Source organism: Eurosta solidaginis, chromosome 1 (assembly GCF_040869045.1).
Source record: "Eurosta solidaginis isolate ZX-2024a chromosome 1, ASM4086904v1, whole genome shotgun sequence".
In the NCBI taxonomy this organism is placed as follows: domain Eukaryota; kingdom Metazoa; phylum Arthropoda; class Insecta; order Diptera; family Tephritidae; genus Eurosta; species Eurosta solidaginis.
In genome coordinates this window covers 8,400,460-8,426,349 of record NC_090319.1, presented here as the reverse complement: position 1 = coordinate 8,426,349, position 25,890 = coordinate 8,400,460, and the positions used below count along the sequence as shown (strand labels likewise).

The 25,890-nt window shown below is 37.9% G+C and overlaps 3 protein-coding genes across 6 annotated transcripts; 1 reads left to right on the top strand and 2 right to left on the bottom strand.

The window, feature by feature from the left end:
* Nucleotides 1-877: 877 nt before the first annotated feature.
* LOC137248392 (zinc finger protein 723-like) lies at nucleotides 878-10,028 on the bottom strand. 3 transcript variants are annotated; one of them, XM_067779331.1, is made up of 7 exons: nucleotides 9,227-10,028; nucleotides 8,629-9,147; nucleotides 6,706-6,827; nucleotides 5,402-5,594; nucleotides 5,192-5,320; nucleotides 1,597-1,658; nucleotides 878-1,066 (listed from the first exon to the last, which is right to left on the bottom strand). In XM_067779331.1, the coding sequence occupies exons 1-6, from the start codon at nucleotides 9,917-9,919 to the stop codon at nucleotides 1,641-1,643; spliced, it is 1,674 nt and encodes a 557-aa protein (XP_067635432.1). In that variant the 5' UTR covers nucleotides 9,920-10,028; the 3' UTR covers nucleotides 878-1,066; nucleotides 1,597-1,640. The 3 variants fall into 3 exon arrangements, 2 of the variants coding, with proteins under 2 accessions (XP_067635432.1, XP_067635440.1); XM_067779339.1 differs by lacking the exon at nucleotides 1,597-1,658; XR_010952170.1 differs by lacking the exons at nucleotides 878-1,066; nucleotides 1,597-1,658; nucleotides 5,192-5,320 and adding an exon at nucleotides 6,043-6,196 and having other exon boundaries at nucleotides 5,467-5,594.
* A 7,099-nt stretch (nucleotides 10,029-17,127) lies between these two features.
* Nucleotides 17,128-19,747, top strand: Ada (adenosine deaminase-like protein). 2 transcript variants are annotated; one of them, XM_067779366.1, is made up of 2 exons: nucleotides 17,249-17,384; nucleotides 17,467-19,747. In XM_067779366.1, the coding sequence occupies exon 2, from the start codon at nucleotides 17,564-17,566 to the stop codon at nucleotides 18,254-18,256; it is 693 nt and encodes a 230-aa protein (XP_067635467.1). In that variant the 5' UTR covers nucleotides 17,249-17,384; nucleotides 17,467-17,563; the 3' UTR covers nucleotides 18,257-19,747. The 2 variants fall into 2 exon arrangements, with proteins under 2 accessions (XP_067635460.1, XP_067635467.1); XM_067779359.1 differs by having other exon boundaries at nucleotides 17,128-19,747.
* Nucleotides 18,839-25,379, bottom strand: Arc42 (Activator-recruited cofactor subunit 42). The gene is made up of 3 exons (XM_067779349.1): nucleotides 25,221-25,379; nucleotides 24,336-24,557; nucleotides 18,839-19,882 (listed from the first exon to the last, which is right to left on the bottom strand). The coding sequence occupies exons 1-3, from the start codon at nucleotides 25,252-25,254 to the stop codon at nucleotides 18,906-18,908; spliced, it is 1,233 nt and encodes a 410-aa protein (XP_067635450.1). The 5' UTR covers nucleotides 25,255-25,379; the 3' UTR covers nucleotides 18,839-18,905.
* Between the last annotated feature and the right edge of the window lie 511 nt (nucleotides 25,380-25,890).

The window sequence follows — 25,890 nt, the reverse complement described above, 5'->3', positions numbered from 1 at the left end:
TGTGAATCATGTAGATGACATGATTGTTGCATTTGCATGTTAAATTTCTATCCGTATCTGGATCACGCTTCATTGGAACATACCAACTGTCGAAACCCTCGTGTTCCAATGGTACATGAACCAGATACGGATAGAGATTTAACATGCAAATGCAACGACAATGTGATCCATATGACCTGGTTCATGTACCATTGGAACACGAGGGCATAGTACAGGACCTAAGTGTCAAACTGCAGTGTGTTAGAAAGAGAAAGGAATTGCTTCCTTCTCATACATATCATACTTGTAAACATGTACTATGCACGAGGGACATCCCAGATATACACCACGTCCCAATGGGCAGTGATCCAGATCCGGATAAAATTTTAGCATGCAAATGCAACAATCATGTGATCTACATGAATCACATGGTAAATTTTTATCGGTATCTGAATCACTGTTCACTGTAAAGTGAGGAGTGTGATATTCCACTCAGCAGCCGATTCACGCCATAATTTTTAATGTAAAAAAATATATTTATTTATTTAACAAGTTAAAAGCGCCATTTCTTCTGATATATAGATTTGAGATTTATAGCTGAATATTTAGCAAAAGAAATGTATTTGCAAAAGATGCATTAAGAAAGAAAAACGATTGACTAAATATATTAATATAATAATTTGCATATACATAAATGGTTACATCATAAGAATCCCAAAGAGTGTAGTATTAATTATTAGAAAAAACTGATGAGCATAAAAATTAAACCGTATATTGTATGATAAGTATTAAAACAATAAGATTCGAAAACATCCTTAAGAGACTAACATTTTTCTGCATGCAATAAACCTAACAATAAAAACAGAAACAAAAATTAAAGAAATAAAGACTCATAAAATTTTAATTACTTATATTGTGTTTTATTTCTTATGGTGAACTATTTTACATACAGAAGTAAGTATATATCTGCTTAATACGTACTATGACCGTATCACTCTAATTAGACGTTAGAACTTGAGGAAACACGCGCGATCTGAGCATCGGTTCCGTTGTAGCAGGTAACATCGTATTCAGACTATGCATCGAGCTAATATAATTTACAAAACGTGTATTAGCAGTCGAAAAATAAGTACATATATATATAGACTAAAGGGCCAATTAAACTTCCTTTACCCTAACGCCATAGTCATAACCATATTCTTACTTATCCATATCAAATTGGCATCAGTTATTGGTGCCTTAACCTAAAAAACGTGAAAATTTCATAAAAATGAAGAAAACACAAAAAATTACAAACATATACCACAAAAAATATGTCTCTTAGTCAAAACGTATCCAAAACAATAAATAAAATCTACAAGAAAACTAATAAATTTTCCAACTCAAATATGTTTAGGTTATAGATATGGCGAAAAACCAATTGGTTGGCTATGATATGGTTATGGCTTTAGCTTTATGGTATGGCACCATTAATCGATTACATTGATTTCCATAATGTTGGTTCGATCAGCTGTATTACCTGGTTATGGATAAGTCACCATTAATTGGCCCTTAAGCTGTCCGTTAAAAGAATAGTTCGCTTTGCCGGAATATAATAAATTATCACAAATAACCTACCCAGATTGCCATTCACGAGTTAAAAATTGCTTCGTCCTGCGCATCTACGTCACAGTTGCCCACTTAAGCGAATGAAAGAAAGAGAGAAAATAAACAAGAGCTAAAGGAAAATGACGTAATAATCGCCCATGAAAACAGCTGAACTAATGTTTACATGCGCAATGCATTGTGAATGATAACTAAATGTGATATCTTATCTGTCAACTGCCTAACAGGATGTTCAATATGGCTACTTTTTAGCGTTTTGACAGGGTGTTCAATATGGCGGCGCATATCTTCAGCGGGTGATAGAAAGAGATGCAGAATGAGATAGCGATAGTCAATTACAAATCAGGTGATCCAATAATTTTGGAATTTTGACGTCTATGCAGATGATATCACACTTAAGGCTCCATTACTGATACTTAGCATAGACTTGTCTTGACTTTAGAACTGTCACTTACAGTTCTGTTAAATGAACATTGCATGTTACTGATTACTCAAAATTTAGCAACACTTAACTTGACTTGGAAGTCTGTTGAATTTTGATTTTCTATGTAAGTTCTAAGTGACGTTTATATTTTGAGATGCCATTTGTTTGTTTCCATTTCATTTTGACATTTTGTCATACAAATTGACATTTATTTATTATGATGCCAGATTGTATGCGCTTAGTGGAGTATAATCGTGGCTAAGTTGCCAAGTCAAGTCAAGTCTATGCTAAGTATCAGTAATGGAGCTTTAGTTATCATTCACAATGGTTGAAAGCTTTGTGTGGTTAATAGTGTTACAAGGCTTCGCAATAATACATACTACATAATAATATATTCTGTACTCATTTTCGTTCAAAAGAAACCAAAAGTATACACAGGCTACCGTTAATGAACTTGAGCAGGTAAAAAGGCAGTTTAACAGTTGCAGCTATGAAAAAAAGTTTATGCCAAATTTCATTCGTATTGGGAGATTTTTTTTCGACTTATGGCGTTAAAAGTATTTTGGAAAGAGTAACAAAATAGGGGCGGGTCACGCCCATTTTCAAAATTTGTTTAAGTTTTGTTCTTAGCTCAACCATACCACTACTGAGGTAGAATATCAGTCAACGTAGTTAAATACCATAGAGTTATTACAAACTTTGTTAAGAGAAAGTGGGTGTGGGCTTTAGCCGATTTTGATTATCTTCATCCAGTCTATATAATTTGGCAAGGATAGTCTCTCTGCCAAATTTTAACGGCTTTTAATTAACGGCTTGTTGAACTTCCAAATTTTCTACTTCTAAATGTCGGTGGTGCCACGTCTATATTCTAATTTTTTTTGGAGTTTATGTTTTTAATTAGCTTAGCGGAATTTGTTTTTGAACTATCTTATTTTTTCTACATTGTCGATATCGAAAATGTGGACGTGGTTATCGTCTGATTTCGCTCATTTTCAATCTATTATGGCTGCAGATAAGCTCGTGTACCAAATTTGGTGAAGATATCTCAATATTTACTCAAGTTATCGTGTTAACGGACATACGGACGGATATGTCTCAATAAAATTTTTTTTCGATACTGATGATTTTGATATATGAAAGTCTATATCTATCTCGATTATTCTATACCTGTACAACCATCCGTCATCCAATCAATGTTATAATACCCTGTGTACAAATCCAGCTGGGTATAATAAGCTGTGCAAAGTTTTTCTCCAATTGGATAACTCTTAAGGGCGAATTAATGGTGACTTATAACCATAAAGCCATAACCAGATAAAACAGCTGATCGAACCTACCTTATGGAAATCAATGCAATCGGTTAATGGTGCCATACCATAACGCTAACTCGATTACATTGATTTCCATAATTTAGGTGTGATCAGCTGTTTTATCTGGTTATGGCTTTATGGTTATATGTCACCATTAATTCGCCCTTTAAGCTGGAGTCATTGGTGCCGTATGTCGTAGCGCTGTATCCGTATCCCTAACACAATCAGCTGTTTATCGTTACGACGGTAACCAAAACCCAATTGGTTGGCTACGATACGGTTACGACCTTAGCGCCACCAATAATCGATTGCATTGATTTTCATAAGTTTGGTCGAATCAGCTGTTAAAAGGTTAGCGATACGGTTACCGATAAAGCACCAATGTTTCCAGCTTTAAGCCGGAGTCATTGGTGCCGTATGTCGTATCGCTGTATCCGTATCCCTAACGTAATCAGCTGTTTATCGTTACGACGGTAAACCAAAACCCAGTTGGTTGGCTACGATACGGTTACGACCTTAGCGGCACCAATAATCGATTGCATTGATTCTCATAAGATTTAGAGTTGGGTCGTATCGTTCTGAACTTGTTCAATTGACCGGGTCTCTCAACTGAACAAGTGAACTAGATCTTCGATTTCGGTTCTATTTGTTCTTGTAGTTCGTTTGTTCTTTTAATTCGTTTTATCTAATGCTATTCTTTCTCTCTCCTCGTTCGCGAACATTGTAAATTCATACATACATACGCGGAAATTCACAGTGAGCACGAATGTCGATGATGCCACTTACACTACAGATATGTGTGGTCATCTTTGTGTGTGGCACTGCTACAACAATATATGTATGAACTATTTATGAAAAACATTTTTTGTAAGAAACTAATTACATTTATTAAACTTGAAAAGTTCATATTTACAATTTATGTATGTACTCTTTCCATTTCCAGGATCTTCCGAAATTTGTAACTTTTTTGAAGTTAATTATACATATATATATTAACTTGTTTGTTCATAACACATTTAAATATACCTACACAAATCATTGCTGCATACACACCCCCATCTATACTTAGTGACTTTTTTCGTAGGTTTGAGCAGCAGTGAACAAATTTGCTTGAAAAAGAAAGGAACAGATGAACAAAAAGAACAACTTGTTCGTTCATCAGAAAAAGAACGAAAGAACCAGATCTCTGAAATGAACGAAAAAGCACAACTCTAATAAGGTTGGTCGAATTAGCTGTTAAAAGGTAAGCTTAAAGCTGGAGACATTGGTGCTTTATCGGTAACCGTATCGGTAACCTTACAACAGCTGATTCGACCAACTTTATGAGAATCAATGCAATCGGTTATTGGTGCCGCGAACGTCATAACCGTATCGTAGCCAACCAATTAGTTTTTGGTTTACCATTGTAAAGATAAACAGCTGATAACGTACATGGAATTTTTATTTATATTTGTGGGTATGTCACCATGCTGCCACTATCGTTCCGCCATGGCTCCATATAAAAAATGGAGATTTGAGTAGTACGAAAATGAAGTTTTCTTGTTTTTTGAAAGTCGATAACTTCGCAAAATCTCAGACAAAATACAATTCTTCTTATTTTTAGCTTCATAACCTAATTCTGTAAGTTTTTTCACATTACAAATGATTGACTAATCAATGGTTATAAATTTGTTTATATTAACTGTTGCACCCTGAGTGCATGTGGTTTTAAAAATTTTCAAATGCAACGTGGTAGTTCTAAGAGATATCCAATTCGAGTGAAATTTTGCACAGGTCATTTTGAGATAGTTTATTATTCCGCCCGGCAAACTTAATATTTGCATAAAAAAATATATGTATATAACCAATGGCTTAACATAGACACAAAACTTACCTCTCCCCCTTTATCTTTGCGACTTTTACAACGCTTCAAATGCTTATTCATATTACTCCAATTGGAAAACCGACGATCACAGTTTTGACATGAATAAGGAAGTTGGCCCGTATGCATACTAACATGACTCTAAAATGTATGCATATAATAGAAAACAATTATATTTTACTTTTCACTGCAATGTACTACTTTTTATTTGTATGTACGTACCATTAAACCACTTCGAAATCTGTAAGCCCGACCACAGACCGTACATTTATATGGTTTCTCACCAGTGTGTATACGTTCATGTGAATCCTTCTGATCCTTCGTACGAAATTTTTTATCACAATGATCACACGTAAACTCTTTGATATCTTTGTGAATCAGCTGGTGTTTTTCTAGGCTAACGGGCGTTTTATAGCTGAAGACATAGAACATTAAAAAAGCATATTTATAAAATTCAAAAATTTGATGTATTTATGAAGAAAGTGAATCACATTTTGGAATCATATTTGAATCAAATATTTTTACTTTACGAGATCAAAAAATTAAAATCATTTTTAATTCAGCTTTCTGAATCTTTTCTGACTATATTTGTTGGGTGAATAATGAATTTTATACTTGTTAAAATTTTACTTTTCATTGAAAATCTTATTTGTTTCATGTGTGTTTTTGTTGAATCATGAAGTTCAGAAAAAATATATAAAAATTTTATTATTTATACAAAAAATATTCTTCAAGACACGAAATAATGTAAATTTCCCCAACCATTTCTCCACCTTCGGCTTCCCAGAAAATACATAATGGTTGGACAATACAAAGGTTGTGAACTAATTGAACTCCAGGTAAGTGAAACTTTCTGGACATACCTGAATACGGCTTCAATATCCCATATCGTTTCGTTTTTTAAGATGTTGACGATAATGGCTGATGTTGGATGCTTTAGTCGCAAGTGTATATCGGTCAAGTTTGTTTGCGAGTTACCTGTGGTTCAAATAGTTCTCTTCCGAATATTTTCTTCCCCTGATGAAATAAGATTATTATGTAGTATCTTATTTTGATTGAGATATGAAGTATAAATGCATGATAATCGCATTCAAAAATGATTCAAAAATCTCAACCAAAACGATTGAAATATCTTCAGGAAGATGATCAGAAAATGACTGAAAAGCAGTCAAATATTGCTCTAAAACATTTAAAGCTCAATTTTACAATGATATCAAATTTTAATAAATAGCGTTTCGAAATATGATTCATACGTAAATGATTATTCAAGAATAATCACATTTAGTGTACATTTTTCTCCCGACGATACATTAATTTTCGAACAGAAAATGGTTTTAAATTTGAACGTTTTTAATCATCTTGGGGTATTATATTTGAATATTTTTTGATCAAAATTTCCAAGAAATGCTGGCTGGGCACAGTAGCGTATATGGTTTGTGTCATGAGGCGCACAGAGCATTCAGTACATACATATGTACATTCTTTTGCGATGCTTGGAATATTCTTGCATATATTTCATCAGTTACCTTTTCATGCAAACTTTGCACTTGAAAACTTTATCATTTATGTGTGTGTAGAAATGTGTATCGAGATTATTCTTATGACGAAATTTCCGGTCGCATATTTCACATACAAACTCTTTGGGACCTGTAGATATTTAAAAGTCATCACTCATTAAATTAAATAAAGACGTATTTATAGTCTAAACATACTTCGGAGCTGTTCAGGAATTATGTGAGCACCAAAAACGTGTAAGGACTCCCTGGCAACAAAATTAGGCTATATAACTAAGCTGAGGCCCCAAAAAAGGAGGTGGTTACGCAAATAGAAAATTTCGTGCGAGGGATAAAGTCTTCAGCTGATTGCTGACGTCCTCGTCACTCCTGATAATGGACAGATGAGAGTGACGCCATACTGAAATCAGCGTACGACATGACAGCTGATCTATCACAACGCCTTTCGCCACCACGTCAGGCCTACCTTAGCATTTGGTGACACTGTTAAGTCAAATCATCATTTAGGCAACACCAAGCACGTCGGTCTTGTAACAATGACTCAATGGCGTGTATCAAAGTAAGTGGTGATAGAACCTCTAAGATCTTGAAATTCAGTGGAACTTACCGCCAAACCAATAGGTACTATGCAGGGTAACGATATCTTGCCATTGTTGTTGTTCTTTAGTAGGCTATCGGCCGGTAAGTGCCTCCACCAGAATCAAATATTAGATTATTGGCAAGAAGAAAGCTGTCGCGACATGTATCAATCTTGTTCCACTTGGATCTGTGTTGTGTAAAAGCTTTAACTATTACCTATCTACTCTGAAACCTGACAAACCAAATGTATGTCCTGCTATAAAGTGTCTTCACATATAACAAATTATCTTCTAAATTTTTTCCTTGGACTTCCCTTTGGTGAATCTGATAAGATTTTGTGCTAATCTTGTCATGCGAACTGAGACAACTAGACTATTGTATTGAAATAGCTAGCTGCCAATCTTTAATTTTTATTAAAAAATAAATGTAAGGCGCGATAACCGCTGAAGAGATCTAAGGCCGAGCTTCTCTTCCAATTTGTGTCGTGCTCCTCTCGATTTTCCGTACAAATTGGCCTGAAGCCTACATGTTTTATGCCGACTCCGAACGGCATCTGCAAGGCAGATGAGTTTTCACTGAGAGCTTTTCATGGCAGAAATACACTCGGAGCGCTTGCCAAACACTGCCGAGGGGCGACCCCGCTTAGAAAAATTTTCTTCTTATTGAAAAGCCTTATTTCTAAAATTTTGATGTTGCTTTGCACGGGGTGCGAACCCAGGGCACACGGTGTGGCAGGTGGAGCACGCTACCATCACACCCCGGTTGCCGCTATTTTTATTGCTTCTGGTAATATTAACCGTCCTGTTCATGAATAATTTTTCTTCTTAGTTCGCATGGCTGGGTACCCGGGTACCACATACGTGAGAACTACTAGTGGTACCTGGGTATCCCAGCCATGATAATTAGTAATAAAAAACAGATTTTAGTAATAAAAAACTAATTTATTAAAAAACCATCTTTATGAAAGTATATTTGAAAAAATTGTCTCTCCTTTTTGTAGAAAGTTATTCCCATAGGATGCCACAAAAGTTTTACTTGTTTCTATTTGTAGATTACGTAAAAATGTGAGAACTACGAGTGGTACCTGGGTACCCAACCATGAGAACTAGTAATAAAAAACTAATTTATTAAAAAAATCATCTTTATGAAATTATATTTGAAAAAATTCTCTCCTTTTTGTAGAAAACTTATTCCCATACGATGCCACAAAATTTTAACTCATTTCTATTTGTAGATTTATTAAAAATGGCTTTTGAATATGCAAAAGGTACGCGGGTACCCAGCTATGCACAGGACGGTTAATCATGTGCTTTCATCTTTACTGAACGGCTCCTCATATTAGTATCATAACTTTCCAGAATGTAATTTTTCATGTGCTCTCAATATTGAAGTCCTTTTGAATTGTTTCTTACACTGACTGCATGAATGCAGTATACTTTTGTTCTTTTCCCCATTGTTATGCTGCAAACGCGCATGCATCGATGTTGCATGAGAATCGTGAAAACCTTTGCCACATATTTTACATAAATCCACCAATGGATATAATTCTGCTACATCACTACACATCGACTGTCTGTGGTAAGCTAATTGTGTATAATTATCTTGCGGAATATCACATACATCACAACGCAATCTCAATGCTGTGTGATGTCGAAAACGTACATGATTAATAAATTTATGATAGTTGGCACTCATTTTGTGGCAATCCGCACATTCATATTGCAAGCTAGTATAATTGATAGTATCGTGCTTTTCCTGTACATGTTGACGTAATGCGATGAAGCTAGCGCAATTTTCCGAACATGAATGACATAACCAACTATAATTTTTCCATTTTAATATTTGAAGTATATCACTTGTTGTGGTTTGATTAAGCTAAAATTAATATTTTTTAACATAGTATATTGCATTTTAATTTACATAGATGTAGATACCTATGTTTCGGTATGCCTACCTGGGGATCCTTTGTAGCAGTCTGACTTTGAGGTATAATTTGAATGACTGCCGTTTCGGAATTATCAGGCATTCCTATATCGGTACCTTCATACTCCTCGTAATTTTGATAACTTTCCAGTAGTGTTTCACCGTCATCTTTAAAAATATGTGTTTCAATTACTTCATTATCGTCATCTTGCTCGCTAAGAAGTTCTTCGCCGTTGTTGGATTCATTTTGTATGATAAAGCTTTCAATCAAATTATCCTCATCAGATTTCATTACTCGATATAATTCACAATTAACTTCGTCAGAGTTCTCATTTTGTGCTGCTACATTTCCCTCTAACACAAAATCAGCGGTATCGCTCAAAATAATTTCTTGATCGGACGTTTCAACTGCAACGTCACTTACCCGGTCAATGATAGAAAACTGATTTTTGTTTAATCTATTGGTTTCATCAGTTGAGCTATCATTCGATACACCGTATAGTAAGTTTAACGACTCCTGCGATTCTTTAATTCTGTGGAAGAACTCGTATGTATCTTGTAATCTTGTCGCACATCTTTTACAGGCACGTTTTGGTAGTTCATCGCCAGGTTGACATATTTCAATTCCAAGACATTCACTTAACTTTTGGCACATATTAATAGTAATAGTATCGAGCATTTCTTTTTTATAAACAGCAGCGCATAACCGACACAAATCTGCCATTCTGACTTCCGCAAACTTTTCAAAAAATGCCTTCGTAAATTGCTAATTTTTGCGTATATGTATTTATTTTTACTCAAACTGTACACTAGTGATGAACGATATTTCACTATCGGCGATTGCATCGCCGCGAAGGAAAAATCGCTAATAGTGATAGCCTTTGCTATCCACATATATCGGTGATTGGCGATTTTCCTTCATTTCCTTTATTAACGCCCCGATTCTAGTGTGGTAACAACATTCTTCACCACGGTAACGAAATCATGTAGCAACTTTTACACCCTTTTAGTATTCTACCCGCGAAAGTAGCTGGATAATTTTTTTACCCACAAAAGTAGGTGGTTACATCGAAATGACCACACAACAGCTGTTGTTTAGAAAAAGGCAAAAGTGAAAAATAAAGAATTGTAAGCGCAAATAAGTAAAGATAATAGTAGAAAAGTGTTGCCTCTTGCTATACATATTTGTTTACATTATGTACTTTCACAGAATAAATTACAATATACCTATGCAGAAACTTATCATGCATAATATGCATATACACATCGTCCCGTTTATTCGTTAACCTCGTTTCTACAAGTGAGACATTTTCGACAAAGCGAACACCTTTGCCACATCATGTTTTAATTTGGGACCAAAATTCATCGAAAAAAAGCACCAAATTTTTGTTTTATTTTATTAACAATTTTTGTTGTTATATCGGCCTACTGATTTGTAAGATCGCGGGTTCGAATCGAGCTCAAGGCCTAACAATAATTATTTTATCATTATTATTGTTATGATAAATTTTTTCCTAATTGAAAATATTATTAAATTAGAATAGAAGAAAAAAAAAATTTAGACAACTGCCAAAGCTCGTTGTATAGATCCATTTCGGGAACTGCTAAATTCCTTCATCGGCAACGCTTAGGCGCCGCTGCTATAACCATTCAGCCATCACAGCGGTTTTTGTTTTGTCTTCATTAATTATACTTCTATTCTGGTTCTTGCCAATTGATATTCACAACACTGCGACATCTGTTGCAGAATGAAAGTGAAAATTGGACTTGTTTGAAGCGCTGTGATGGCTGAATGGTTATAGCAGCGGCGCCTAAACTTTGCCGATGAAAGAATTTAGCAGTTCCCAAAATAGATCTATACAACGAGCTTTGGCAGTTGTTTAAATTTTTTCTTTCTTCTATTCTAATTTAATAATTTTTTCAATTAAGAAAAATTTTATCATAACAATAATAATGACAAAATAATTATTGTTAGGCCTTGAGCTCGATTCGAACCCGCGATTTTATTTTATTAATATAAAATACAAAATTTTAGGATATTTCCATATAAAATTTTACTAAACATAGTGAAGACTTTCCTTTAATTAAAGCTGAACAAACAAATATATGTGGATGCAACCAAAAATGGTACTATATTTTGATAAGTCTATGTCTTCCACCAACTAAACGTTGTGAACCAAGTTTTGGTCACAAAGCTCTTGGTTCTAGCATTATGTTGTTGATTGCAATGAAATAAAATGTATAGTGTAGTTAGGTTTTAGTAAGAAATGTTCTGGTGTTGCCGAACTATGTATGTGGAAAACTAAGTAAATCATAAATGAAACTAGGCAATTCTGTTAGTGCTATTTTTATAGATGCTTACTTTTTCCCTTAACGTTTAAACTTCATATCAGAGCCTAGATTCAGTAAGTGTGAGTTTTGATCGCAGGTCTCAGTGGTTCTGCTAGTACCTACGGGAATAATTTTATACAAAACATTTCTTCCGAAATCAAATCTTCTTTGCATTTGCTTCCTTCTGTCTTCGAGTTAAAATATTTCTGTGGCAAGATACTTAGTTTTCAATTACCTTGCGTGGCTTAACACCACAATAGTCCTGGAATTCCTTGAACTCATTGAGCTGGGTGAGAAAAATTTAAATATCAACGTGCCAAACGAGAAGTAATACATAGAATTTCTTTGTATAAGTTTTGAAAGTGTTAGGCTCACGGAAGAGTGCTCGCTATAAGCTATGCTAGGCGAGAAGCAATTTTTATTTTCATATATTTTACATAGTGTTTGATAACCGATCGAAATATCTAGCCGTTATTAATATTATTATAAAACAAGAGTTTTTTTTGATTAGTCGGTTATTTCATCAAAAACTAACGACAACACTTTTCTTTTTAATGCCTGGCATAAATTATATCCTAGGTGAAAAGTTATTGTTCTGGTACATTTTATTGACTGGGCAATTTTTTATGGTGAGAGTTCCATTGAAGTAAATTCAAAATTATATGGGGGCTAACGAAAGTGTGGCGAATTTTTGGGCAATATTGCGCATTTTTACCTGAGTGAAAAAGAAAGAAAAGTACCAATCGTGGCTACTGCCTAAAAGGGATTGAAGAAAAGGGACCAGCGGACCAAATGGGTTTGGAATGGACCATTTTTGATCCAAACGGACCAAAGTGGCAACCGTGAAAGCGAAGAAAACTACCTTTCAAATTTCTCCACAGACTCTGGTGAGTTTTTTGGTGATGACAGCGTTACCACTTGGGCCAGAATCGCGGATAAAAGAACTGGTAACGATATTCGGTTACATAATGTTCTGGGAACTCTTTTACCGGTAACGCTCAGAATCGGGGAGTAAAAATCCGTTTTAATACCGAGTGAAAGATGACAGCAAATTATATGAAAAAAAGAAATGAAATGTGGCAATTTTATGAGCACATAAATGAAACGCATGCAAAGCCCGGTGATAATTGTAAAAGTCCCCATTCATATAAATATTTCAGGAAGTGTATAAGAGAGATTAAATTACAATTTTTTTTTTGTTTTTAATTACATTATGTGACACCAAATAAATCTGGGTCTTTAGACTTGGTTTAAGATTGGTCGCCTATGTAATTCCTAAGTTAATACTTGTAGGCAGCCGTTAGCAGCTTTATAAAATTTATGTTTGTGATGGAAAAATAAAAGAATTATAGAAATATATATCACACGTTTTATTGTAAACAGAAGTAATCCAAAATTCCACAAAAACCGAGAGGGCTACCAAATGACGCGCTTTGGATCGCTTCCCAAGGCAGTCGGTTCTATGTACCGGAGCGACTCGGGATTTTTCCCGACCAAGGACTGTCATTTCAGTGTGACCCCATTTAATTTGTTTCGTCCCTCCCACAAATTGTCATCCTCCCAGCAGCTCCTTGCAGCAGCACTGCTCCATACTCTCTTACTCCGGGAAGGCATCGAATCCAATCCGGGTCCGTCTCCTGACCCCGGTCCTGAGAAATGGTTTTGCTGCATCTGCCGGAAAAGAATCTTTTTAGGACGGTCATGCTCTGTTCAGTGTGTCTCGTGCAAGGGATGGTTGCATCGGACAGGTTGATCTGGGCTTGATCCCAAAACCCGACGTCCACGTAACTTTTATAAATCTTTTGTGGCTCCTTGCTGTTCACGCCCAAGGGCGTCCCGTAGTCTACGCCTAAGCGCCCCCCCCCCCCCCCCCACTACCTTCCAGCAGCCCCACAGCTCAGCAAGCCACAACAAGTACCCGCTGCTGCTCGCGCCCCACGGCGCCAACAACTCAAACAGCTGATACCACTCATAACTACTACCTTCGTAGTAGAGTTGGTAGCAATGCTGAGCATCAGCCCCTGCCCCCGTCTTCTCCCCCCCCTTTTCCGGCAGCAATCGTGCAGGTCGGGGAAACAGACTCTTAGTTCCTACCTCCGTTTGCACCGTCTGCCAGCACAGAATATATAGGTTTGCGACATCCGACCAATGCAGCTCCTGCCTTGGGTGGTGCCACTTTCCCAGATGTTCTGGTCTCCGCGGCGGCAACCTCCCGACGGGTTTCATCGCGCCATGTTGCCAGGTCGCAAACCCAAATCATCCGGGTACCCCAATGCTTGCCCAAGGACGCCCAGTCCCAGGGCCACAACAGCAATTGCGTCCTGGCCTTCCACAACCCAGGCGTAGTCACCCGTCACTTACCACCAGAGTGGCGGCGTCTCCCCTTAAGCACTTCAGAATTCTGCAGTTAAACTGTAATGGACTAACTGGGAAGATTACGGAGATAGTCGATTTCATGAAGCGGCACAACATCCGCATTGCTGCGATTCAAGAGACTAAACTCACAGCAAGATCTGCATTGCAGACCTGCTCTGGGTATAATGTCCACAGGAAAGACCCCGAGAGAGGAAATGGAGGCGGCCTCGCGTTTATCATACACCACTCTGTGCAATATTATATATTTGATCCTGGCATCGACCGCAGGGACAATGTCTTAGAACGTCAAGGCCTATCTGTCCGGTCAGGCGATGCAAACATAGAAATCATCAACATCTGCATCCCTCCTGCCACCTGTTGCCCCAGTGGATACCGCCCTAATATCAGGGCCTTACTCACTGGCAACAATCGCATTATCTTAGGCGATTTCAATGCCCATCATGATCTATGGCATTCAAACTTGCGGCCGACAGTAGGGGTGATATGTTGGCGGATCAAATAGAAGAAACGACGTTCTGCACAATAAACGGAGACGCCCCCACACGTATCGTCCGATATCTCTCCTATCGCCAGTGGCAAAGACGCTTGAAGCCATTTTGCTCCCTTATTTCCAAGCAAATTTGCAGCTAGCCCCTCATCAGCATGGCTTCAGAAAACTCCATAGCACTACCACCGCGCTAAATGCCATTAGCACCCGGATAAATTGCGGTTTAAATCAATACCCCCACCATAGAACAGTACTCGTAGCGCTAGACCTATCAAAAGCTTTTGATACGGTCAACCATGGCTCGTTACCGCAAGACCTGGAAGGGTCTATCCTTCCCCCATGTCTTAAAAGGTGGACCGCAAATTATCTGGGTGGTCGGCAGGCATCGGTGCAATTTATAAACGAAACATCAAAACCGCAGGCCCAGGCCCATAGATCGATGCGCTATGCAATAAAATAAACGGCTACCTCCCTGATCTCTCCAGTTTTTTCGCCTCGCGAAACCTGGCATTATCTCCGACTAAATCTTCCGCGACCTTATTTACAACATGGAGGTCCCAAATGTCGACCATTTTGAACATCTACGTCAATGGCACTACGCTACCGACTGTCCTACAACCCAAAATCTTGGGTGTGACGTTTGATCAGGATCTACATTTTGGTGAGCACGCAGCCGCAATTGTTCCGAGAATTCAGAGCCGTAACAAAATCTTCAAATCCCTCGCTGGCAGTACCTGGGGAAAAGATAAAGAAACGCTCATGACTACATACAAAGCAATTAGCCAGCCGATTACGTGCTACGCATCCCCTATATGGTCGCCAAGCCTAAAAACTACCCACTGGAAGAAACTACAGGCCTGCCAAAATACTGCTCTCAGAATCGCCACGGGCTGTCTTCTTATGTCTCCAGAACACCATCTACATAATGAGGCGAGAATACTCTCCATCAGGGAGAGAAATGAGATGCTAACCAAACAGTTCCTGTTGAATACCCATAAACCTGGTCATCCCAACAGACATCTGATTGAAGAGCAAACACCTCCCAGGGGCTTAAGGAGTCATCTCCGTAAGCATTATGAGGAAATACGGCACCTGAGAACTCAGTGGTATGAAGCCAAAAAATATAAGCAGGTCCTCAGTGAACTCCACAAACAGGCGTCGGAACTTTATGCCAGGAATTGCCCGGTGAATCCAGTACTCAAATAACAGTACCCAAAACTTGCGGAAGAGGAACGCATACTCCCCAGAGAAACGCGAGTCACTCTAGCTCAACTTCGATCTGGATACTGTAACAGTTTACACTCTTACCTATGCAGAAGCAACCCCGACATACAAAGTGTATGCCCCGCTTGCAATGTGTCCCCACATGACACCAACCATCTCTTTAATTGTAATGTGGAACCAACGCCTCTAAGACCCCTTTCATTATGGTACACCCCTGTTGAAACAGCAAGTTTCCTTGGACTCTCGTTAGAGGATATTGATGACAATTTGTGATCGGTCGCACCTATTGGATGGGGAGAAGCACTACTACAACAACAACGACAAAAATAATCCGAAGGCGAGAAAGAAAAATCTAAGCTCTGTCAGGAGATATTTGCAGTTGAAGTTAACAATTTCGATGTGGACCAGATGTGGACTTTGTAATGTTGTACACAAAAACAAAAAATTGTGAACAAAGGAATCGAATCCCGAAGAACTGTTCAGGATTTGGAAATACCTGTCCCGGGATCATCCAGGGACTACTGCCTTTTAATTTTGGTTCAAAAATAATTATGTAACATGTACAAATACAGGTAGTTCAACTAAAAACTTTTATTTCAGTCCTATGTTTAAAACGGATTCAAGACATATTTTGTAAACAAAGAAAAAATTAGTTTCGTTTTTGTAAAAATAAATAATTTGTGGTGTACCCTTTAACACATGTCTTATATATGAAACTTCAGCCCATTCATCTAAAGAAACAACTCAAAGGCTAGATACTAACTTGTTACACATGTAACCGGTACTTTAAAAGCAAATTTAGATTCCACATTGGTAGGGGAAATTTTAATTATACTCCAATTCTAAATGTACACAACGAGATCCTTCGAGTAGAAAAATGCGTTGGTTGGTTTGAAATTTAGACTTAAAAAAACGATTAAAGATATTTAAATTTGTAATATGAGGTCCTTAAGGAATCCCGGGATTTGATTAATTATAATTCGGGATTACAGAATGGCTCGTGAGCCCCGAGATCCGGGATCGGGAGTTAGCACGGATTTAACGTTTGATCCCAAGCCATTGGTGAACCGGCTAGGGTAATTTTTTATAAACGCGGCCGAAGGCTACCAATGCAGAAAGGTATTCAGCGCAGAAGTACTATGGATCTGACCCCGGATTTCGGAGTTTCGCTAATATCTTTAAAGCAATGGCCCCGGATTACTGATGTTGAAGTCAAGGCGCGTTGTTTGACACCTCTGCGGATATTTTTGGACGCATATTAGCAGTCGGCTCTTTTGTAAATTATTACCTCGTCAATTTTAATAATTTACGGTAATATTATTACTAAATAAATAAATCAATCAATCGAAAAAAAGGGGCGTCTTTAGTCACCTCTACCAACATTGTATTAGCATGTATAGGCTGTCGACCGCTGTAAATGAAGAGCATTTGATATACGGACTATTGAAGTTTATTCGTTTGATAGTTCAGTTATACAAACCGGTATATATTAAGCTAAAATAATCGACAGCGATTGAAATTCGTCGAAAGACATCGCACCATCTCTAGGAATAATTTGTAAAAAAATGTTGATTTGTGTCCCCACATAGCAATTTTAATTTATACCAAATAGCCCCGTCTATACCTATTAAAATGGTCAACTTACCTTATATCAAACTCCGTCGAAAGGTTGAACTACATGCTCATCTTAACGGGTCGCTGTCTACAGAATCTATCAAGGAGCTGGGTAAAAAACTATACGGCGCCAATACTACAGCAATGGAATCGATATGTAAGCGACTTGTTGATGTTGATAGCCTTGATCACTGTTTTTCAAAATTTCCTTTAATGCACGAATTAACGTCCACCAAAAGAGGCTTACAATTAGCCACGGAACTAGTTATACGAGATTTTGCGAAAGATAACGTAATTTATTTAGAATTACGCACAACTCCTAAAAGAAATGCTGCAATGTCTAAAATGGATTATATGGTATGCGTTTTAGAAACTATAATAGAATCTATGAAAACTGAAAAGATACTTGTAAGACTTTTACCATCTATCGATAGAGCAGCAGATGTTGCTGAGGCAATGGATACGGTTAACTTAGTACTTGAATTACTCCCCAAATATGATAACATTATAACAGGCATTGATTTTAGTGGTAACCCAAAAGTTGGCAAATTTGAATACTTTATGCCAGCGCTTACGAAAGCACGACAACACCATTTAAAATTGGCAATACATTGTGGAGAGATTGATAATCCTAGCGAAATTGACCAAATGATACAATTTGGCATGGATCGATGTGGGCATGGTACATTTCTTAGTGAAACACAATTGCAGGAATTGGGAAGCAAGAAAATACCTATCGAATGCTGCTTAACAAGCAATGTTAAATGTCGCACTGTAAACGGCTACGAGGATCACCATTTTAAGCATATTTTTAATTCCAAAGTAGCACCTGTGATATTGTGCACCGACGATTGTGGAGTTTTTGATACAACTTTGTCAAAAGAGTTTGCATTAGCGCAGCAGATTTACAATTTGACAAATGATGATTTGGACTATTTACTGATGATGGGACTTGAAAATGCATTTCTTGAAAATCGAGATAGAATATATTTATTAAAGGAAATTTCACCCCCAAATTATGGAATTTGATAAACTAAAAAAATTAGGAAAAACTAAGCGATTATGATAAAGGTCTGATACTACTTTAGTTTTGTCGCTGTAATTTTAGAGGTTATCATATGCCCTTGTTTTCTAATTAACTTATTTGTTATTATTGTTGACATTTCTAATTAGTAAACCTTTTCCAGCTGTTTTTCAGAAATGAACAAAACTATTTCCGAAAACTACAACTCAAAAAAATTGGGTTTTCAGTGTTAGTTCAAGTTAACTAGAGTGTAAACCTGCTCTCTTTTGGCCCTTTTAGCTGCGATGAGCAGTAAAATTTTATGTAAATGAACACAGTGGCATTGTTGCATTGAAATAGGCTTTAACAATAGATCAAATGCGGAAAGGAAAACTGAGCCTCAGCATCAAAAATGCCGAGCCTTACGAGTTCTTTTCCATACGGTTACTTTCACGGAGCCAAACATGTGAATAACATTTGCTATACCACACTGCCGAAAATGTATACACCCTCTGCTCTCTTTGACCATGTAAGCATCATGATTAAAATCGAATTGAATCATTTCTGCTGCGCTCGCGTAGATGAGAAACGAATTCATTTGAGATATGTATGTGTAAAATTATAAAAAGTTGTTTATTATATGCAATAATACAAAAAAATGCAAAACTTTGGCACTTAATTCACAGCAAGCTCCTTCAGTACTTGGCCCGCTATTACTAATCGTTGAATTTCAGATGTACCTTCGTATATTTCTGTAATGCGTGCATCACGATAATAACGTTCTGCGGCCATATCACTGACATAACCCATCCCTCCCAACACTTGTATACATTGATGCGCGCAGAAAGTTGCTGCTTCGGATGCTGCTAACTTTGCCATTGCGGCTTCTTTGGTATATATATATTTATTGTCCTTTAGCCATGATGCACGCCAAGTTAATAACCGTGCCGATTCGACGCTTACTGCCATATCTGCTAGTTTTTGCTGTATGATTTGAAATTTGGAGATGGGTTTACCAAAAGAATTACGTTTCTGTGCATAATCAGTCGCCAATTCCAATGAGGCTTGTGCTATGCCCAAACTTTGGCTTGCAATACCGATTCGACCCGCATCCAAGGTTTGCATAGCAATTTTAAAACCATAACCTGGTTGACCAAGCATATTCTCTTTGGGAATTTCACAGTCTTCAAAAATTAATTGACATGTAGAACTGGCACGAATTCCTAATTTATCCTCTTTTTTACCAACGGTAAAACCATTCAGACCTTTTGGCACAATAAAGGCAGATATACCTTTATGCTTTAGAGATTTGTTAGTCGTTGCGAAAACTATAGCAGCGCCCGCTTCAAAACCATTTGTAATCCACATTTTAGTACCATTTAACACATAACGATCGTTTTTTTCAATTGCCGTTGTAGAAGCTGCACCTGCATCGGAACCATTGCCGGGTTCTGATAATGCAAAGCAACCTATCTTTTCACCATTAGTGTATGGGGTAATCCAAGTTTCTTTTTGATTTTGTGTTCCAAAGGCATACAAGGGTCCTAAATAGAGTGAATTATTCACAGACATGATTACACCAGCTGAAGCGCAGCCTCTTGAGATTTCCTCCATAGCAATGCTATATGCCAGATAGTCTAAGCCGGCGCCTCCTTGAAATTAAAATAAAAAAAAATTATTAAGAGTTGAATCAAATTATCAGGGCTGTGAAACCCAAAATAGTTTCTTACAAAAATAGAAAAACGGGAGTATACAAAAAATATAACGCTGTCCCTACTCTTACCGTGTTTTTAAGAAGAACGTGGCCTACCTAGTTAGAATCAAACAACTACGGCGCAACAACTCTTGTTGTTAGGGGTTTTCATTTGTAGGAATTTTTACGTGAGGGTCCATCGCACAATCCGTGTACAGGATTCAGGTTTAAGACGCTTCTTACGACGGGCCTGTATATTCAAAGGGGGATTAAGGTTTTAGTCAGACAGACATGCCTTGCCGCCTGTATATTCAAAGGGATACGCATGCGTAGAGGAAATAAATTCGAGACTCACCGGCGTGGGCTGCTAGCTGATAGGAATATTGGTGAAATATGCTTCCACAAATCAGGTTGACAACAACAACAGGTTGACGAATGCAGGCTTCAAGACCGGGTAACTGTCATACAGAACCTGCTTAAGTTATTCATGGAACATTTCTAATCATTGGTACAAAGCGAGTCTACTGTATCGGTATCCCAATCCCTGACGACTATGACATGAAATGGCAATAACTTCAGACCCCGATGAGCTGTTAAAACACCGTGACGAAGAGTCAGCAAAAAGTATGCATCAAAATCAAAACAAAATGTGATCGGACGAGCGTATGCCTACAATAGATATGTAATGGTGCTCTTATCACCGCTGAATCAGCTTAATATAGCGTATAAGGTTCTATCAAGAGTGTACTATGAAAAACTGATGTCAAAGAATTGATTGGATAAATAAATTCAATATCGACTAGATTTTCACAGTACTCTAAACCTTGCGGACGACAGAATCTAGGTCCATCACCTCAACAACAACAAAGGCACTGAAAACAGACTTGTATGTTCCTCCAAATGACGTTGAGCAACATCATCCGCTCAGTTGGGATTAGGAAAGAGGTTCAGAAAAGTTGACTGCCAATCGCACGATTTCTTTAACCCTTTCGACCCGGTCGGTACAATATATCCCAAAAAACTTTCAAGACACCTATTGGTAAGATTTGCTGAAGTATATGCGTGAAAAGAAATTTTTCCCGTTATTAATAGTCTTCACTACATTGTGTTGACACTTCTTTGAAATGTAACAGCTACAATTAGTTGTAAACAGTGAAAAAGTGAGCACGTGTTGTGAAATTCTGCAGAAAATTTGATAAATACTACGACCAGAACGGTAAAAATTATTAATTGTTTTAATTATCGTAAGTTTATTATGTGTTTGTGATAAACATTTACAATTCGAGCCTAGAAATAAAGCGATTCGTAATAAAATCCTTGATGGGATTATATGTCCCAGTAGTATTTTAACTCGGGATTATATATCCCTGGAGTTCACAAAATGCTTATAAGTTTACTAAATTATTTTTCGAATTTGTATACCTAATAGACACAATGGCCAGCAAGAGAACTAAATTAACAGACGATGACATCGAAATTGTGCTCTACAATTCCTCAGGTGAATTGGAGCCATTTGAAGATAGTGGCTCTGAGTATCTAGCTTCGGAAGATTATGGTGAATCTACCGGGGAAGAGGAGGGTCCACAACGTGATGGAACGTGATGTCTATAGTGATGAGGAATCCAATTGCGATTAAGATATCGGTGCCGATGACGTGGAAGAGAATTGTGCCGTTGCAGTAACACCTGCTACGGAGAATATATGGACAATCGCAGACGGCGGCCGCCCACGAAAAGAAATGCCTCCACAGTACACCCCATCCGTGCTTTGCGATTTGAATCGAGGCTCCACTGAACTGGAAACTTGTTTGAAACTCTTTCCTCCAAGTCTTCTCATATGGATAAGCCAGTGCACAAATGAAATAATCAATATCGTCAAGAGAGCTCAAGGTGAATACAAAAAGAAACCTGTAAATATTCATGAAACAGACCAGCATGGAATTTTGACAATGCTAGGAATAATGCTTGTGACTTCCTACAATAGACTACCGAAAATCCCCATGTATTGGTCTAAGAGAAAGTCTCTTGGCAACGCTTTGATTAGGGACAGTATGTCACGAGACCGATACCTGTTGCTTCACTCAAAGTTTTATTGCAACTCTCCAGAAAAGCCAAATGGCTGCTCAAAAAGCTACTATATTGAAGAGGTGGTCAATTGCCTTAAACAAACTTTCACTGCGTGTAGCGAAGATAGTTCATTTCAAGCCATCGATGAATCAATGGTCAAGTTCAAAGGGAGATCGGCATTGAAGCAATACCTTCCAATGAAACCCCTCAAACGTGGAATTAAAATTTGGGAAAGATCTTCTGACTCATCCTCTGGCTATGTATACGACTTCAATATATATTGTGGGAAAGATGAATCACGAAATGTATCCGACAACTCGACATTGGGCGAGAGGGTAGTTTTAAGTTTGACAAAAACTATAAAGCGAACGAATGTCGCACTGTTCTTTGATAGATTTTTTTGCTCAGTGTACCTCTTCAACAGCTTACCATTTCCGGCGGTCGGAACTATTATTTCCAATCGGAAGCAGCTTCCTACGTGTACAGAGAAGTTGGCAGTACTTGGGGAAAGGATAAAGAAACGATCATGACTACATACAAAGCAATTAGCCAGCCGATTACGTGCTACGCGTCACCCATATGGTCGCCAAGCCTAAAAATCACCCACTGGAAGAAACTACAGGCCTGCCAAAATACTGCTCTCAGAATCGCCACGGGCTGTCTTCTTATGTCCCCAGAACACCATCTGCATAATGAGGCGAGAATACTCCCCATCAGGGAGAGAAATGAGATGCTGACCAAACAGTTCCTGTTGAATACCAGAAACCTGGGCATCCCAACAGACTTCTGATTGATGAACCAGCACCGCCTAGGGGCTTAAGGAGTCATCTCCGTAAGCATTTTGAGGAAATACGGCACCTGAGAACCCAGCCGTATGAAGTGAAAAAACACAAACAGGTCCTTGGTGAACTCCATAAACAGGCGTCGGACCTTTATGCCGGGAATTGCCCGGTGAATCCAGTGCTTAACGAAAATTGTCCAAAACTTGCTGAAGAGGAACGCATACTCCCCAGGGAAACGCGTGTCACTCTTGCTCAACTTCGTTCTGGACACTGTAACAGGTTAAACTCTTACCTATCCAGAATCAACCCCGACACAAAATGTATGGCCCGCTTGCAACGTGTCCCCACATGACACCAACCATCTCTTCAATTGTAATGTGGAACCAACGCCTCTAACACCCCTTTCCTTATGGATCACCCCTGTTGAAACGGCAAGTTTCCTTGGACTCCCGTTAGAGGATATTGATGACAATTTGTGACCGGTCGCGGCTATTAGGTGGGGCGAGTATTGCTACAACAACAACAACAACAGAAGAGAGAGTTTGTGCTACCAAAATCAATTTGGAACGTCATGTGCCTTCTGGCAAGACACTAAAGTGGTGACTGTAATGAATAATTGTCATGGCGGAGACATAGGTTGGATCCAACGGAAACAGAAAAACGGTGAAAAATCAACTTGGCTTGCCCAAAGTCCATTATCGAATACAATCAATACATGGGTGGGGTCGATCTGTCTGACCAGATGTCACAGCTATACGATAACAACAGGAAGTCTACAAAGTGGTGGAAAAAGGTATTCTACAAACTTCTGCAGACTACTTGTGTCAACTCCTGGATATTATATAAAGAAACGCACCACTTGCCAAATTACCCTTACAATGATTTTGTCATTTCATTAGCGGAGGATATGATTAAGTTTGGGCTGGAGAAAACTAAAGTGCCCAAGAAGAAGAAATCTGGACGACATTTGAAGAATCGAGACGTCAATTACGGCATAGTTGGCGATCATATGTCCATCGAAGCCACAGAGCGACACCGATGCGTGAAATGCTCAAAGGACAAGAAAGGTGGAAAGAACGATAAGCGTACTTTCTTCACATGCAAGACGTGCGAGGTTCCACTATGTTTTAAGTGTTTTACACCATATCATATGTAATATTTGTTTTTTGAATGAATAAATATTATAAACTTACTCTGGTTGAAATATTTAATTATGGACACTGCTGGGACATTATATCCCAAATTTTAAACTAAAACAACCGATTGGGATTGACAGTCCTTGAATTCGATACGCTCCCGTACTAGGCTTATACGTCTGTGTGTACTGATTGGGGTGTTTTAACAGCATTACGTTGGACAATGAGTTTTAACAGCATTACGTTGGACAATGAGAATCCCTAATTTCTCAGGTTTTACAGGTATAAAGCAACTAATTGAAACAGCTAAAAATAACGGTCACAGTTTTGGAAACCGAACTTGTTTCATCCGTCACGGGGTCATTCCATAAAAAATATATACATACATATATGGATGTTACGAAATATAGTGTTAAAGAAATACTAACCCAATTCCTCAGGAATTGTTATACCCATCAGGCCAAGCGCGCCCATTTTATTTATTTGTTTCTCTGGATATGAATGTTCACGATCATGTTTAGCTGCCTGTGGCACTAATTCAGCGTTGGCAAAATCTCTGCATGTCTTCTGTAGCATTTGATGAGTTTCAGGCAAAGCATTTAAACTGGCAATTTGTCGAATTAGTTGATTTTTTTGGTTGCCAGGGCGCACTTTATGAAAACGAATTTGCACATACAAATATTTCAAGGAATCAAAGTTCAGTGTATATAAAATAGAACAATGCAAATAACATTAGAAACAAAGTAGTGTATATACAAATCTGTTTGTAGGCATAATCTTTTACGGTAGTAGTGCAGTTTTCGGTACCCACCCTAAAGTTGGGCCAAGATTTTCGAGTGACGTATTAAAAGACGTGTATTAATCTCGAGAACAATAATCCGAAGGCGGAAAAGAAAAAAATTATCTCTGTCCGGAGATATTTGCAGTTGAAGTTGGCGATTTTAATGTGGTTGTTGTTGTGTTTATACCCACAAAAAAAATAGTGCATCACCGTGGCGGTAGCCACGGTTATACCACACACCCGGACTTGGCATGGCGTAGCCCAGGGTTATTTTTTATAAGCGCGGCCGAAGGCCGCCAACGCAGAAAGGTGTTCTGCGCAAAAATTCTATGGATCCCACCCCCGGTTTCGGAGCGACCCGGGGTCTTTTTTCGGTTTTTCGTTAATATCTTTTGAACGGGTAAAAAAAGTTAACTTCCGCTTTCGGATTCTTGATCTAGAATTGAATACGCGTCTTTTGATACCTCACTCGAAAATTTTGGCCCAAATTTCGGTGGGTACCGTAAACTGCACTATTACCTCTTTTACTTACCAAAAACTTTAGCAACGTTTAGGATTGTCTGCATAGTGACACTGGCGCACCGAATATGAGCAAGTGGATTTGTTAATAAACTTAAATAAATATAAACATGCACATACAATGAAATGAGAGAATCAACAAGTAGATCACTGAGGATCGATAGAATGTTATCGAATATTTTGAGCCGATAAACACAGCTCAGTTATGATGGTCCGCACAGTGATATTAAGTGTCAGTGAAGAGTTATGGTGATATTTATATTAGTGATTTTCCAGAGAGAATGATAGAATAAGAAACGTCATTTTATACATTTTGCGAAATTTGTTTGTAATGTCCCATTTGAGGGATAATTTTAAATTGCTTCTACACATTTTCATGAGGTATTTTTGATTGTTTTAAAGGAACGTACTAATTAAGCAATTCATCCTCTTTCCAACAATCACAATATATATTAATATAAACTTCTTTAAAATGTTTAGAAGGCAATTTTCTAATACCCGCCAATCAGGTACATTACAAATAAACATTTAAATTACATCTCTTATTTTATCTATCCTCTCTGGATTTTCTATAGCAAACGCGACCGCTAGTTTGATTTCAAGCGCTTTGACAGCGCCATTTGTAAACTACTTGCATCACTTTACATTACGCAAACTGTATGGTGCAACACATAGGTGCGACC